We start from the raw sequence: 16,021 nt of genomic DNA on the forward strand, positions 1-16,021 counted from the left end.
AAAAAAGAGAGAAAAGGAATGTGATTTGATTGTAAAGGCAATTACATTAGAAAATTCACTCCTAGCAGAGAACTGGGTCTGATTGGATTAAGTTGTATTATCCTGTTGTTGCATGTTTAAGCTTTAACCTTGGACACTTTGTGAGAATGTTAATATCTTGAGGGACTTGGATTGGTTTGAGAATTGTTGGTGAGTAGGATCACGAGTGATTTTCGTTTGATGATTGGGGTATTGCTTAAGGACAAGCAAATGATTAAGTGTGGGGGGGTTGTTTACCTCATTTCCAAGCGTCATTTGTGGATGTTTTTAGTGCACTTTCGAGCATGCTCTGCGCTTTTTGGTGTCATTTTATACTTGCTCGACTGTTTTTCGTGCACTTGGGTGTTGTTTGCAGGTTCTTAGGTTCTCAGGCATTTTTAGAAGTGACGGAGGCATTTTTGACGTTTTGGAGCCAACCGCCGCCGCCTGCTTTCTTTTGGAGATGATCCGCGAATGGGGCAGGCGGCCGCCGCCGTGGACCGCGTTAAAACGGCAGTTACAGAATTTTGGTTTAAAACCCATTTTTAGGGTTTTCTTGGGGACTCTCGACTCCAGCAGCCTCCTAGGCGATTTTTACCCTTTTTCCCCTAGTTTTTGAGTCATTTAAACATCATCAAACATCTTTTGAGTTCGTTGGATTGAAGATCATGTTAGTTTATAATTATAAAGCGTATGCATAGCTCAAGTGAGTCTAAAATAATAATTACCGTGCATCGTGAGAATGGTAAACTAATATGAGATAAAAAAATGAGGATTATGATAATTTATTTACTTTTTTATTACTATTTATTTTTAATGATAACTTTGTAATTAAAGATAGAGTAAAAAGAAAAGGAATAGTTTTTTTTTTAATTTGAAAAAGAAAAGGAATATTTGAGACTTGAACTAAGTCACTATTTGCCAAAACGGCAAAACCCAAGGCAGACATGTAAGAACTAAGAAACCCCTAATAATAATAAAAAAAAAACCCGAATACATAAATAAATAAAAAACCCCCTAATAAAACGTGTTACCCCGGCCCCGCTTAGGTCTTTTGTTGAAAACGGAAAAAAAAGAAATAGGAAAATGAAAACAAAATCAAGCACACTCTCGCTCTCGCAATCTATGAATCTGTAATCTGTCTCTCCCTCAGACTAAAGTACGCAGTAGGGCTTCTCTCTCTCCCCCTCTCAGCAAGGCGCACGTTATTAACTTGCTGCCTTTTTATCGTACGCCATTTCGAGGTACCCTGCCCTAAGCACCCCACCCAACAACTCATCACCATTTCGTGCATGATCCACCAATTTATCGTTTATCTCTCGACCACACTCCGTAATCAATTTTAAATGATGTTATTGTTTCATTTTTCTTCTGAAGAAAATGTTAAGAATCTGTAAAATTAATATTCGTTTTGTTGATTACTGTTACCGCTTTCAATACCTAGGGTTTTTATTTCATCTCCGTATTTATTTGTTGCTGCAGCGAGATCTGTTCAGGGCAACTGTCGATTCATTTATTTTGATTGTTGTGGAAGGGGAGCCGTAGAGTGTGTGTGAGAGAGAGAGTTACTCAGGGTTAGGGTTTTGATGCGTTGGCGTGGTTTGGGAGATCCTGTGTTCGGGTTTGGGTTTTGGCTCCGGTTCGGACATGGCCAATCATGGCTCTAAGTTTGTATCCGTGAATCTGAACAAGTCGTATGGGCAGCAACATCATAGCCATTACACACATTTTAATGGAGGCAGCGGCTCCTATGGGCAGGTGCCTGGAACTGCTGGACGGGGGCGGGTCGGGGTTGGAGGTGGTGGAGGGATGTTGGTTTTATCTAGGGGACGAGGAGGTGCCCCCAAGGTTGCTCCAAAATTATCTGTTCCGCCTCCTTTGAATTTGCCGTCGTTGAGGAAAGAACATGAGAAATTTGATACAACCGGACCGGGTGGGCCAGGTGCTAGTGCTGGTACGGGGAGTGGATCAAGACCTTCTTCATCCGGGGTAGGCTGGAGCAAACCTATCGCAGCTGCCACTGCATTGCCAGAGAAGATCGATAGTGGTGCGGACACTCCTGGGGTTAATGGAATGAGTGATGCAGCTGGGGCAAGTAGAGTTGGTTCTTATATGCCACCGTCTGCTCGTTCTGCAGGGGTTGGGGTTGTGGGTTCTGCATCTGCATCTCGAGAATTTGTACCATCTGCAGAGAAAGCTATGCTTTTGAAAGGTGAGGATTTCCCATCTCTGCAGGCCGCAAGGCCTGTCTCATCTGGGGCATCACAGAAACAGAAGGATGGGTTAAATCAGAAGCAGAAGCAAGTCTTACATGAGGATTTAACTCAGGATAAAGAGGAAAGCTATCATTTGGGTCCAATGGCTGATATGCATCCACCAGGACAGTCCTTGGGAAATACTGGTGGAAATCGGTTGGTGGAAAATGGTGGTGCAGTCCACAAAATTGTTGGTGGACGGATGTCCAACCAAATTAGGAAACAGGAAGAGTTTTTCCCTGATCCACTGCCACTGGTTCGCATGAATCCAAGGTCTGATTGGGCCGATGATGAGCGTGACACAGGTCATGGATTTGTGGAGCAGGGACGAGATATTGGATTTTCAAACAACGGAAGTTATTGGGATAGAGATTTTGACTTGCCAAGGCCCAGCATTTTACCTCACAAGCCAGCTACAAATCAGCATGATAGATGGGGCCAACGAGACAATGAAACTGGGAAAAATATTTCCAGTGAAGTCATTAAAATGGACCCGTATAACAAAGATGTGAGGACACCTAGTCGGGAAGGTAAGGAAGTCAGCAAGTGGAGAACTTCTATTTCTAAAGATGGAGTTAGCGAAATTGGAAATCATAGAGTTGATATTGGTGCAAGAATGACTGGTAATAATATGGCAAAGGAGAATAAATACACCCCACCTCATTATGGAGACACCGTTCGAGATGGCAGTGCCGCACTTAACAAGGATTCTGCATTTGGGAGGAGGGATTTGGGACATGTAGGACAGCAGATGCAACGAAATAGTTCAATTGATTTATTTAATAACAGAGGGGCTGACCGTAATTCTCGGGATCGCCAAGTCTCTGACCAACCTAATAGGTATAGGGGTGACAATTTTCAGAATAATGCATTATCCAGACCCTTTATTGCTTCTAGTGGGAGAAGGCCTCCTATAACTGACCCCATACTCACTATGGGTCGGGAGAAACGATTTTCAAATAGTGATAGACCCTTCTCAGATGATCCTTTCTCGAGAGACTACAGTTCTGCAGGGTTTGACGAAAGGGATCTCTTCTCAGATGGTCTTGTTGGTGTAATTAAGAGGAAAAAGGATGCCGCCAAATCTACTCATTTCCATGATCCTATTCGAGAATCTTTTGAGGCTGAACTTGAAAGAGTCCAGAAAATGCAAGAGCTTGAAAGACAGAGGATCGTTGAAGAGCAAGAAAGAGCTTTGGAGCAAGCTCGAACGGAAGAGGAGGAGAGACTGAGAAGAATTAGGGAAGAGGAGGAGAGGCTGAGAAGGCTGGATGAAGAATCCCGTGAAGCTGCATGGAGGGCAGAACAGGAGCAGCTTGAGGCTATTCGAAAAGCTGAAGAGCTGAGGATTGCCAGGGAAGAAGAGAAGAAAAGAATTCAGTTAGAAGAAGAGAGGAGGAAACAGGCCGCGAGACAGATGCTTCAAGAATTGGAAGCTAAGATGGCCAAAAGGCAGGCTGAAACTGCAAAGGTTGATGCTTCTGTACCTAAAACAATCGTGGATGAGAAACTAAAAGCAACTGCAAAAGAAGATCCTGTATCTAGGAATGTAGATTTGGAAACCTGGGAAGATGGTGAGAGAATGGTGGAAAATGTTATGGCTTCAGGTTCGTTTGATTTATCTGCTCATGGCAGACCTGCTGAGATGAGCTATCCTCCTAGAGAAAGTTCTTCAAACTTAATTGACAGAGGAAAACCTATTAATTCTTGGAAAAGGGATTTTCTGGATTATGGTGGTAGCTTCCCTTCACCTCAATCAGATCAAGAGACTGGTCATTACAGTCCTCGGCAGGATGCAGTAGCTGGTGGCAGAACAGGTCCACGAAGAGAGTTCCATGGTGGACCTGGTTTCATGCCGTCTAGGTCTTACTTAAAGGCCGGAGTGCAAGACGCTTACTCAGATGAGTTTGGATATCAAAAAGAGCAAAGATGGAATCTTTCTGGCAATGCTGACTCTTATGGAAAACTCAAGGAGATGGATTTAGATTTTCAGGATGTCACAGATAGATATGGAGATAGTGGATGGGGGCAGGGGCGCACTAGAAGTGGTACTCGTTCTCCTTACCCAGAGCGTTTGTATCCTCATTCTGATGCAACTGAGTTTAATTCTTATGGGAGGTCTAGGTACTCTGTCAGACAGCCTCGCGTCCCTCCCCCTCCTTCACTTTCTTCAGTTCAAAAGACTAACCTTAGAGGAGTTAGTGAACACACTGACCCTTCAGCTTTTCTAGATGACAGCATTCATTATACTCATGCTTCACGAACTGATTCTGCCAGGGAGACAGATTATTATGGCACTAATCATGGAGGTCCTGAGCCATCTGAGTTTTTGGGAATGTCGCTAGAAAATAGTACTTCTGAACGCCAGAAATTGAACAGTGGATCGAGGTGTGACTCACAATCTTCACTCTCTGTTTCCAGCCCCCCAACTTCTCCACCTCATCTATCCCAGGACGAGCTGGATGCATCTGGAGATTCTCCTGTAACATCAGCTCTAGCAGAAGGGAAAAACAATTTACTTACTGGGACTGGATCTGTTGCTCACAATTGTGACTCTGGACATAATGCAATGATGATTGTGCCAGATTCTGTTTCAACTGTTGAGGATGAAGAATGGACTCTTGAAAATGAAGATGTGATGCAGCAGCAAGAAGAATATGATGAGGATGAAGATGGTTTTAGAGAAGAGGAGGAAGTGCGTGATAGGGATGTTGAGAATCTTGAGCTGAACCAGAAGTTTGATGGACTGGAACTTGAGCAAAGAGGCTCGCCTCATGTGATGGACAATGTCGTCTTAGGTTTCGATGAGGGTGTTGAAGTTGAAATACCGAGTGATGATATTGAGAAAAGTATAGGGCAGCAAGAAAGATCATTTGGGATGAATGATGGTTCTATCAGCATGGTTGAAGAAAGAGTTATCGTTGATGGGTTTCCCTCTGATGAACAAAATCTTCTGACGACAGATGATTCTCATGGGACAAGTGCTGATAGCTCCTCCCGGAAGGTACTGGATACGTCAGCTTTGTCATGTTCTATTGGTCAACATGTTGGTTCACCCTGTTCAGCAGCATCAGCAGATATCTTAGATGGTGCTGATTCCTCTGTTAGCACTTGTTTAGCTTCCCAGCCAACTGTATTTTCCTCATCAGTTGATGTTAGAACTGCGACAAGTCAGCCTATTGCGCCATCTGTATCTTCTGCTGGAAGTCAGGGTGATTTACCAATCAAGCTTCAGTTTGGGCTATTTTCTGGTCCTTCTTTAATACCTTCTCCAGTGCCTGCTATACAGATTGGTTCCATACAGATGCCTCTGCACATCCATCCTCCTGTTGGTCCATCCATTACTCATATGCATCCATCACAGCCTCCCATGTTCCAATTTGGTCAGCTGCGATATACTTCTCCTATCTCGCAGGGAATTTTGCCAATAGCCCCTCAATCAATGTCTTTTGTTCCGCCTAACATGCTGGGCCATCTTAATCTAAATCAGGATGTTTCAAGCTCTGGAACTCACAAGCCTGCTCAAGATGCTTCCAGACAGAACACAAACAAGGATGAGACACCATCTGTTTCAATGAATAATCAGCCAAGTTTTGTTTCTGCATCATCTGTGCAATCTAATGGTGGCCTTCTTTTGGGTATAGATACAGTTTCAAATGCAGACAGTCGTGATGAGAATTCTGCTGTCCATGCATCTACTACTGGGGCCTCTGGGCCTTGTGATGAAAAATTGATGCCAAACTCTGGCTCACATGCTGAAGAGAAAGGGATGCATCATGCTGCTTCAAAGAACTATCCACCATCATCAAAGGCAAGGGGATCTGACAGACAGTCACATCATGTACATCCAACGATGCAGTCTGTTGCTGTTGAGAAAAATTATGGAGTAAGAGGTCTAGGTGCATTATCTGGTGGCAGGGGGAGAAGATTTGCTTATGCAGTTAAAAATTCTAACACAAGATCATCGATCCAGGATCATGATATGCTGGCAGATTCAAATGGATTTCACAGAAGACCTCGAAGAACTGTCCAACGAACTGAATTCCGGGTTCGTGAAAACAATGACAGGAGACCAGCACCTGCAGTAGCTTCTTCTAGTGCTGCAGGCTTAGATAAGTCTACATACACTGGAAAAGCTGTGGGAGTTTTCACTAGAAGTGGGGCCAAGAGAGGTAGCATGTCTAATAGAACTATGAAGCATACTGAGCCCTTGGCATCTGGTAGGCCGTTGTCCTTGCAGGTTGATTCTGGAAATAGGGAAGGGAAAGAAGTGGGAAAAGATTTTTCGAGTAGGGGTCAGAATGTCTCAAACCCTGGTGAAGCAAATCTAAGGAGAAATGCTTCTGAGGAGGATGTAGATGCTCCTTTACAAAGTGGTGTTGTGCGTGTATTTAAACAACCTGGTATTGAAGCCCCCAGCGATGAGGATGATTTCATTGAAGTCAGATCCAAAAGGCAAATGCTAAATGACCGGCGTGAACAAAGAGAAAAGGAAATTAAAGCAAAATCACGGACCAAGGTAATAATTGTTGCAGAAAAAATTCCTAGTACATGTTTGGCAATTTTGTGTTGGTATCTGTTTCTTCTCTTGAATTTACATTTCTCCCTTCTAAATTGTAATTACGTCTTCTTTTGTAATATATCAGCCACCACGTAAACCACGTCTTTCCAGACAAAAGGATGTAGTCTCTAGGAGCAATAATAAACACCCAGTAGCATTGGGCAGTGAAGGAAGTGTTGATCCTCAATTGGATTTTTCTGTATCTGAGAGCTCTCACTTTGGAAGTGGAGGATCAACCGAATTTGCTGCTTCAGCTTCACAGCCTCCAATTGGCACTCCTCCTGTTAATTCTGAAGCACAGACTATCAAGTACATGTTCCTAAGCAGAAACATCAGTTCTGGTATTTTGTATAGGAAAATAACTTATATATTCTTCTACCTGTGCTTGTATTTGCAGGCCTTCACAATCAAGCTCTGTATCTGCCGTTTCTAACAGTGGAACAAAATGTGAACCTGGCGTCTTTGACAGCAAAAATCAGGTAACAGATTGTGTTGAATCACCCTAGGTATTGGTGTTTATTACAATTGCTCTTATACTCAAGGCAGTTGTATTTCCTGTCCATCTGGTACCCTTAGTTTCTGTGACTGGCAGACTGCATCCTTTCTGATAGTCCAAAAGCAAAATGAGAACTAGTTTAGAATTTTAATTCAGATGGACCTGGTCTTCATCCGTAGCTATATGCATTTTGAGATTGTGTTGACAATGGTATATGTTAACATTAAGTGGTTCATATCTTTCCTGTCCCAGAAACACCTTAAGTTTTAGTGGTTGCTTCCTTCCTGTTAAGGTGTGTTCTCTTTGGTTGATAAATTTATCATGAGAAAAAGAGGGATAACAAAAATTTATCCCTTTAGATCCCTTCTTTCTTTTCCCTCATTTATACAAAAGAGAATTTCACCCTTTCTCATTTCTCCTTTTCACTTCAAAGAGGGATAATATTATCATACCAAAAATGGAGGGATAATATTATCCCTCATTGGAGTGAAAAGAAGGAATGAGAAAGGGTAGAATTCTCTTTTATAGAAAATGAGGGAAAAGAAAGTAGGAATTTAAAGGGAGAATGTTTTGTTATCCCTCATTTTCTCATGATAAATTTATCAACCAAAGAGAACACGCTCTTAGTTGAAAATCAAAATGAAAATTACTTTAAACAATTTGATTTGAATGGACCTTTCTATTGTTCAACAAATGCTTGGAACTTTTAAGTTGTTCAGCTATATCTTGTTTTGATTGTATCTTTTCTTCGAAAAATTGTGTAAATACATTTCATTTTCTGATAGGTCATGTCTTTAAGCCAGACACAAATTGATGAGGCTATGAAACCTGCTCGGTATGATTCACACATTTCTGCTGTTGGAGGTCATCCCAGCCCAGTTAGTGGCTCAGTCTTGCCATCATCTATTTTGACGAAAGACAAAGCATTTTCTTCTGGTGCAAGCCCAATCAATTCACTGCTTGCTGGAGAGAAAATTCAATTTGGTAAATTTTTTGTTGCAATGAACTTGACATTTGCTGAGATCCTCTTGAAAAAGTTACGATTTTCTTTTCCCACTTTTTCCTGTTGTCAGGTGCCGTTACATCTCCAACAATCCTTCCTCCTAGTACCCGTGTTGTATCACATGGGATTGGTGCTCCAGGTTCCAATCGACCTGATGTGCAAGTATCCCGCAATTTTCCTGTAACAGAGAAAGACAATTCACTTTTCTTTGAAAAAGAGAAGCACCCGAGTGACTCTTGCATTCCACTACAAGATTGTGAGGCTGAAGCTGAAGCAGCTGCTTCTGCTGTTGCTGTTGCTGCTATCAGCAGCGATGAGATAGTTGGGAATGGCTTAAGCTCAGTCAACGACAAAAAAACTTTTGGTGGTGCTGCTATTGATGGCATTACAACAGGTAGCTCTGATGTTTACAGTATTCTAGAGGGGTGGAGAATAATATAGTGCTTTGCGTCTTAGTTTAATTGCTCTACTTCTTTTTGTAGGTGTGGTTGGAGATCAGCACATGACAAGTCAATCACAGGGTGAGGAGTTGTTAAGTGTTTCTCTTCCAGCAGATCTATCCATTGAGACAACACCAATCTCCTTATGGCCACCATTGCCAAGTCCTCAAAGTTCTACAAGCCAGATGCTTTCCCATTTCCCTGCAGGTCCACCTTCCCACTTCCCCTTTTATGAGATGAACCCGTTGTTAGGGGGTCCAATTTTTGCATTCAGTCCACATGAAGAATCATCTGGTACACAATCACAACCTCCAAAGACTACATCATCCAGTTCTGCTCCTCTTGGTAACTGGCAGCAATGCCATTCTGGTGTGGACTCATTCTACGGTCCTCCAGCTGGATACTCTGGTCCGTTCATTGGTCCTCCTGGAGGCATTCCTGGGGTACAGGGGCCTCCGCATATGGTTGTCTATAATCATTTTGCTCCAGTTGGACAATATGGGCAGGTAGGTTTGAGTTTTATGGGTACCACCTATATCCCCTCTGGGAAGCAAGCTGATTGGAAAAATCCTGCTTCGTCCACTGCCATGCATATTGGTGAGGGAGACATTAATAATGTGAATATGACTACTGTGCAGCGAAGTGCTCCCATTACGGCTCCCATTCAGCATCTTGCCCCAGGATCTCCGCTCTTGCCTATGCCCCCACCATTGCCCTTGTTTGATGTATCACCATTCCCGGTAAGAGCATCATGATTAATTATATCCTTACCCCCATTCTTCCTCTGCTAACATTTATTTGCTTGATAAAGTGTGCATAATATGCGTGGACAGTTGATTCTTTTGAAAGTTGCTTCGTATTTTTGTCGTGGTTACTTTGTTAATCAGCGAATAATTGGAGTTGCTTCAAAGTTGCTTTGTATTTTTGTCGTGGTTGGTTTCTTTCATTGTATCTTGAAAAATGTGGTATTTTTCTTTTTCAGACTGCCCCTGATTTGCCTGTCCAAGCTCGATGGGGGCACATTCCTGCTTCACCACTTCATTCGGTCTCTGTGTCTCGACCATTGCCGCCACAAATGGAAGGTGCATTGCCTTCTCAAGCCAATCACGGACACTCAATCGACCAATCATTAACTGCTGACAGGTTCACAGAGTCTCGTACTCCTACATCATCAGATAGTGGCCCAGTTTTCACTCCTGCTGCAGATACAAATGCTTCCCCATTTCGTGCTGAATTAGGGTTGGTGGATTCAATGAGATCCAACACGGCCTCATCAGGGCAGACTGCAGTACAGAGCATGTCTGCAAGTGCAAATGCTGAATCTGGCAAGACCGATACAATTGACAGTGTGAAACGATACCAGAGTGCGAGTTCTGTCAAGAATCAATTCCCTAAGAAGAATTTGTCTGCCCAACAAGGTAATACTACCGGCCTTTATTATCAAAGAGGCCATGCGTCTCAAAGGAACAACACAGGAAATGAATTGCCTCATCGTAGGATGGGTTTCCATGGAAGGGGCGGTGTAGATAGAAATTTCCCTGCTGCAAAGATGAAACAGATCTACGTGGCTAAACAGACCACTACTGGGAGTCCCTCCACATGAGTCAAGAAGATTGGGAATTATGGATGTTAGAAGGTGCATTTTCCATGACTAACACCCGATTTTGGGGTACAAACCCCTGCAGTTTTGGAGCTATATAGAAGAACATATTTTTGATCTGTCGTGTCGTGGTCTGGCTGGTGAGTGGTGAGTGCTCCATCCTAATTTAAGCACTGAAGCTGCTAGAAAAGAAATTGATCACGATGAATGTGTGGCGATCTGAAATCGTGTTTGTTTTGACTGCCAGGCGACATTTTTATGTCTCGTTTTAATTTGTTGATTGATGTACTGGCGTATTCTATTTAGTTAGTATATGATTAAAGTAGTATGATTTTTGTCAAGCATGATGCTGTGGTTTTAGTAGGGGAAATATCATATTCAATTACTACATTATCATGTTACATTTTTGCCCTTTGGGATTTTGCTGATTGCATCAGAGAGTTCCAATTCTCTGTTAAATTATTGTAATAATATCATGTAGTGGCTTTGGAGATACAATTGTTAACTATGTCGCTGTATTTTAGGTAAGTTTACTTGAAAATTATACTCCTATTAATAATGATAATTTAATTTAAAGAATCACTTTAAAATGTGTAGTACTTCCTCTGTTCCACTAATAATGATTCATTATTGTTCGGCACGATTATGATATATAATAGTGATAGAAAATGATAGTTACCACAATTTTTTATAAAAGAATGATTTCTTTTTTGGACTGTGACATTATTTTTTTATAAGAGAATGATTTCTTTTTTGGATTGAGACATTATTAATGGGATAAACAAAAAACGTTATTAATATAACAAAGGGATATATTATATTATGTGGATAGCATTTCTTGAAAATGACAATACTAGAGAAAAGACTTTAAAGCATGATTCAACATCAACTAGAAATCGAATGGTAAAAACCGAGCTAGGCCCACACACACACACACACACATATATATATATATATAGGCTAAAGTTCAATGAAGAAGGCGTAAATGTAAGAAAGAAGAGAGAAGTAATCTAATCCGTTGATCTTATCTAATCTAACGGACATGATTTATTCACGCCATGTTCAACGGATTTTTTCGTTGAACATATGGGGGGTCGAAACCCAGAACCCCCAAAAATATTGTATATATTCACGAATGTTCAACGAAAAAATCCGTTGAACATGGCGTGAATAAATCATGTCCGTTAGATTAGATAAGATCAACGAATGAGATTACTTGTCTCTTCTTTCTTACATTTAGGCCTTTTTCATTGAACCTAACCATATATATATATATATATATATATATATATATATATAGGGGAGCGCTCCAATGAGACCCCTTATTTTTAGTGAGACCTGAGACACGATCTCGTGCGTTTATTTCATCAATCTTATGACTGATATTGTATCTAGAGGGATTTTTTTTTCTCAGGGTTCGAATCCTGAAGGGAGCGAAATATTTTAAATTTCGATATTCATCAGTATATACTGCATTATTCATCGGTATATACTGCCTTATTCATCAGTTTATATGTCTTATTCATTATCAATTTTTAAAATTTTGTTATTCATCAGTATATACTACCTTGTGGCCCTTGTTCATCAGTATATACGTCTTATTTATTATACTCAGTGTCTTACGAAAAATAGGGGGTCTCACTGGAGCGCGCCCCTATATATATATATATATATATATTTGAACTTTTTTTTTATATATATATTTTTATCCTAATTTCAAAGTATAAAGATCATTTTTTTAAAACATCACGAGTATAAAATAAAATATTAATATTTATCACATCCTTTTTATATAAATCCATTTATTCTATAATAATTTTAAGAGACCAATAGTTTCACGAGAGGTACGGTACTTTCCTGTCCTGACCTATTAACAACTACTTTCCCGTCCCTCTGTAAGTGACATGAAATTTTTGGACACGTAAGGTAAGTAAAATGTGTAAATTAATTAAAAGAGATAATGTCTATATTTTTTTAAGAGTTAAATTTTGTTATTTGTGGAAACAGACAATTTATAGTTGAACAGTCTTAAAATAAAATACATATCACTTTTAATTATGGATGTCAATTAAGCCTGAAATTCGCGGACTAACTCGATTAGCCCGTTAATCCGAAAGAGTCTAAGGCTGAAAATTTTCAATCCGATAAAATTATAGTTCGAATAGTGCTAACACCCGAATAACGTGTTATTGTGTTTTAATAATACTAATTGCTAAATAAAGAACATAGTATATATTAATGCATCGGTTACCCCTAAACCTATCGATTCTTAAATATTTGAATCGAACAGAAAATCGAAATCTTTAAAACCTAACAGACCCGAGCTGACTTGAGTCTGGCCCCTCCGCACCATTCCATTACATCAACAAACAAGGCTGATGCCAGGAGCTTTAGCGAGCTGGTTCCGCCCCAGCAGCAGCCTCACGTCGTTGGCGTCTGCCCACTTTCCGGCAGCTGCATAGATATTGTAGAGGATCACATAGGGTGCAGAATCTTTAGGCTTCAAATCAAGAAGAAACCTCCCTACTTCCTCTCCAAGCTCATAATTCCCATGACTTAGACAAGCACCTAGTAGAGATGCAACGAGACTCCCACAAGGCTGATTCTTCACTATCTCATACGCCTCATCCAACCGCCCGGCTCTGCCTAGAAGATCCACCATGCAGGCGTAATGCTCCCTCCCCGGCAACATCCCTTCGTGTATCATAGTGTTGAAGACCATCCTGCCTTGCTCAACACTACCGGCATGGCTGCAAGCTGATAAAACGCTCATATACATGATCCTATCGGGCTTCAAACCTAAAAGCCTCATCTGCGTGTAAAGGCTCAGAGCCTCTTCACCATGGCCGTGCAGTCCGCACCCATTTATCATCACGCTCCATGATACATTGTCCTTGTGTGGCAACGAGTCAAAGAGCACCCCAGCTGAGGAGATGCTCCCGGTTTTCGCATACATATCAATCAAGGAGTTTCCAAGCGCCACATCTCTGTCAAAACCTTCTTTTACCAGATAAGCCATGATGGAATTCGAGATGTTCAAGTTCTTGAGGTGGAGACAAGCTGAGATGAGGTTATGAATTGTGATCTCATCCGGCTCTACTCTGCTATGTAGAAGCTCACAGAAGAAGGAAAGTGCGGTGTTTCCATCCTCCATAAGTAGATTTGCAGATATAACAGCATTCCACACGGAGATACTCGTTTTATCCCCAAAATGGAACATAACCAAGCAGGACTTCAAGTTCTTGAATCTAGCATACATGATCATAAGAGATGTAAGAAGAGGAGTTTCAAGTGGAATCATCACTCTCCTAATGATGTAACCATGGACCGATTTGCCTTGATGAAGGGCCTCGCATGCAGGCAACACATTCAACAAAGTCACACAGCTTGGCATTTGATCATCCTCCTCTATCATATCATGAAACAATTCAATGGCATCCTTTTGCAAGTTGTAGAGACGATAGCCGGTCAAAATAGCATTCCAAGACACCACACTCTTCTGTGGCATATCATCGAAGAACAACCGTGCTGCATCAAGCTCTCCACAGTTGATATACATGCTGACAAGAGCATTACCTAAGGAAACATCGCTTGCCAGAGCAGTTCGGATAGCATAGCCATGGATAGTTGAACCGAGTAGTGAACCTCGAGAATACACATGGCAAGAGGGAAGGATGCTTATCAAGGTAACCATGTCAAATTTGCACCCTTCTTGCCTCATGTGATGGAATAAGAGCATTGCTCTCTCTAATTCGCCTTCGTCTATGCATCCAGAGATCATTGTGTTCCACGTGACAACACTTTTGAGAGCCATTCTGTCGAATATCCTGAAACAGCAGACCATCTCAGAGCTATCAAAGTAAAACGCCAAAAACGCATTGAGCAAACTGAGGTTCGAATCAATACCCCTTCTAATAACAAAAGCATGTGCAGACTTGCCCAGCATGGCTGCCTCGAGCTGAGAGCACGACTTAAGGAGGCTAACAATCGAGATTGCATCCGGATCAAAACCATCCGCCTGCATGAGACGGAACAATTCCAAACTCTGCTCACAAAAGCCGTGACCAGCATGTGCTGAAACCATTGAATTCCACAACAGGAGGCTCCTCACTTTCGTGTCACGAAAGAGGAACTCAGCTGAATCCATCTCCCCTAGCTTGGCATATACAGACACCAGAGCTGTGACGACAGAGGCCTCTCTGTCGTATCCAAATCTAAACACATGAGCATGGAAAGACTCCACACTCCCAATATTCTCACAAGAGGGAAGCAGAGACACAAAAGTCACCATGTTCGGCTTTATCTCATCAACTAGTATTCTCCGAAACAATGCAGCAGCCTTTCTTGGAGCATGACTCCGCGTGTAAGCAGATATCATGGCATTCCAAACAACGACATCTCTTCTTGTTGAAGCATCAAAAATCTCTTCAGCTGCCGACAGATCCCCACAGTTAGAATACATCGAGATCAAGGCAGGTGCTAGAGATTCCTCCTCAATGCATCCAAGTTTATAAACCAATCCATGAAGACAGACACCAAAACGACGATCAACTTCTTCAACACGAGAGCAGACGGGAAGTACAGTCGCTAATGTGCTAGAATTGGGCTTCATACCGGCGACAAACATGTCCCGGAAAACCCGAAGAGCCTCACAATCAAAGCCATTAACGGAATACCCAGAAATCATCGCATTCCAAACGACCAAATCCGGTTGCGGAATTTCATCAAGCACCTTGCGTGCATTCCCAATTTCACCAATTTTGAAGTAGAAATCAAGAAGTGCAGTTTGAACAACCAGATTCCCTCCAAACCCATCTTTCAAAGCAACGCAATACATCATACTACCGAACCAAACATCGCGCAGTGCAGCACACGCTTTGATCACAAAAGGGAAACTGTAATTATTCGAGGGAGATCCGGAATTTCGAGATTTCTTGTACACAGACACCACATCTTCGAACAGCCCATTATCACACAGACTCCTGAGAAGTAAATTCTGCGAGTAAAGACTCGGTTTCTGGACGATTCTAAATGCGGGGAGAGCTAAATCTGGAGAACCCAGACGGCAGCAGTGGTTGATGAAGTGATCGACTAAGGACTCGTTCCCGATTAATCCACGTGATATTAGTATCGAATTCAAGGCCTTTAACTCTTGGCTTTTCCGGCAGAATGGTAATAGAGAAAGAAACCGAACTGCGAAAGGTGAATTTTGGTGAAGTGAGAGGTTGAACATTGAGATGAGAGAGCAAGAATTCGGAAGGAATGGATTTCGCCATGCTACATTCAACGGTTTCTCTCTTTGCCGCTTTAACGTTAAAGATTATTACGACAAATATTGAAATTAAATGAAATTTTAAATAAATAAATATAAGTATTAATTATAATTAAATGTGAACTATATTTTCTCAAATAATATAATCTACACAAATTTTCTCAATAAAGAACCCGAATTCAAAAATATATAATTTTTTGTTTTTATATTTCAAATAGTTGAAATATATAATAAATTGTTTTTATATTTCAAATAGTTGAAATATCAATTAATTATTTTTAATTGATAATAATTATTAATTATGTATCATGTAAATATTCTAACTTCTAAGTTGTACAAAATTATTTATTTGCATATTGTTTATTTTATTATATGC

The 16,021-nt window shown here is 41.2% G+C and overlaps 2 protein-coding genes across 3 annotated transcripts; one reads left to right on the forward strand and one right to left on the reverse strand.

Annotated features, from left to right (window-relative positions):
* Window positions 1-1,069: 1,069 nt before the first annotated feature.
* On the forward strand, window positions 1,070-10,871 carry LOC130989012 (uncharacterized). Of its 2 annotated transcripts, XM_057913009.1 has the most exons (9): window positions 1,070-1,262; window positions 1,501-6,792; window positions 6,920-7,143; window positions 7,232-7,313; window positions 8,116-8,314; window positions 8,404-8,727; window positions 8,816-9,279; window positions 9,412-9,513; window positions 9,756-10,871. In XM_057913009.1, exons 2-9 carry the CDS (start codon window positions 1,666-1,668, stop codon window positions 10,374-10,376), a joined length of 7,143 nt encoding a protein of 2,380 aa, XP_057768992.1. In that variant the 5' UTR covers window positions 1,070-1,262; window positions 1,501-1,665; the 3' UTR covers window positions 10,377-10,871. The 2 variants fall into 2 exon arrangements, with proteins under 2 accessions (XP_057768992.1, XP_057768991.1); XM_057913008.1 differs by having other exon boundaries at window positions 8,816-9,513.
* Window positions 10,872-12,500: 1,629 nt separating this feature from the next.
* On the reverse strand, window positions 12,501-15,682 carry LOC130989013 (pentatricopeptide repeat-containing protein At5g27110-like). Its single transcript, XM_057913010.1, has one exon. The coding sequence runs from the start codon at window positions 15,604-15,606 to the stop codon at window positions 12,736-12,738; it is 2,871 nt and encodes a 956-aa protein (XP_057768993.1). The 5' UTR covers window positions 15,607-15,682; the 3' UTR covers window positions 12,501-12,735.
* Between the last annotated feature and the right edge of the window lie 339 nt (window positions 15,683-16,021).

This window comes from Salvia miltiorrhiza, chromosome 6 (assembly GCF_028751815.1).
Source record: "Salvia miltiorrhiza cultivar Shanhuang (shh) chromosome 6, IMPLAD_Smil_shh, whole genome shotgun sequence".
Classification (NCBI taxonomy): domain Eukaryota; kingdom Viridiplantae; phylum Streptophyta; class Magnoliopsida; order Lamiales; family Lamiaceae; genus Salvia; species Salvia miltiorrhiza.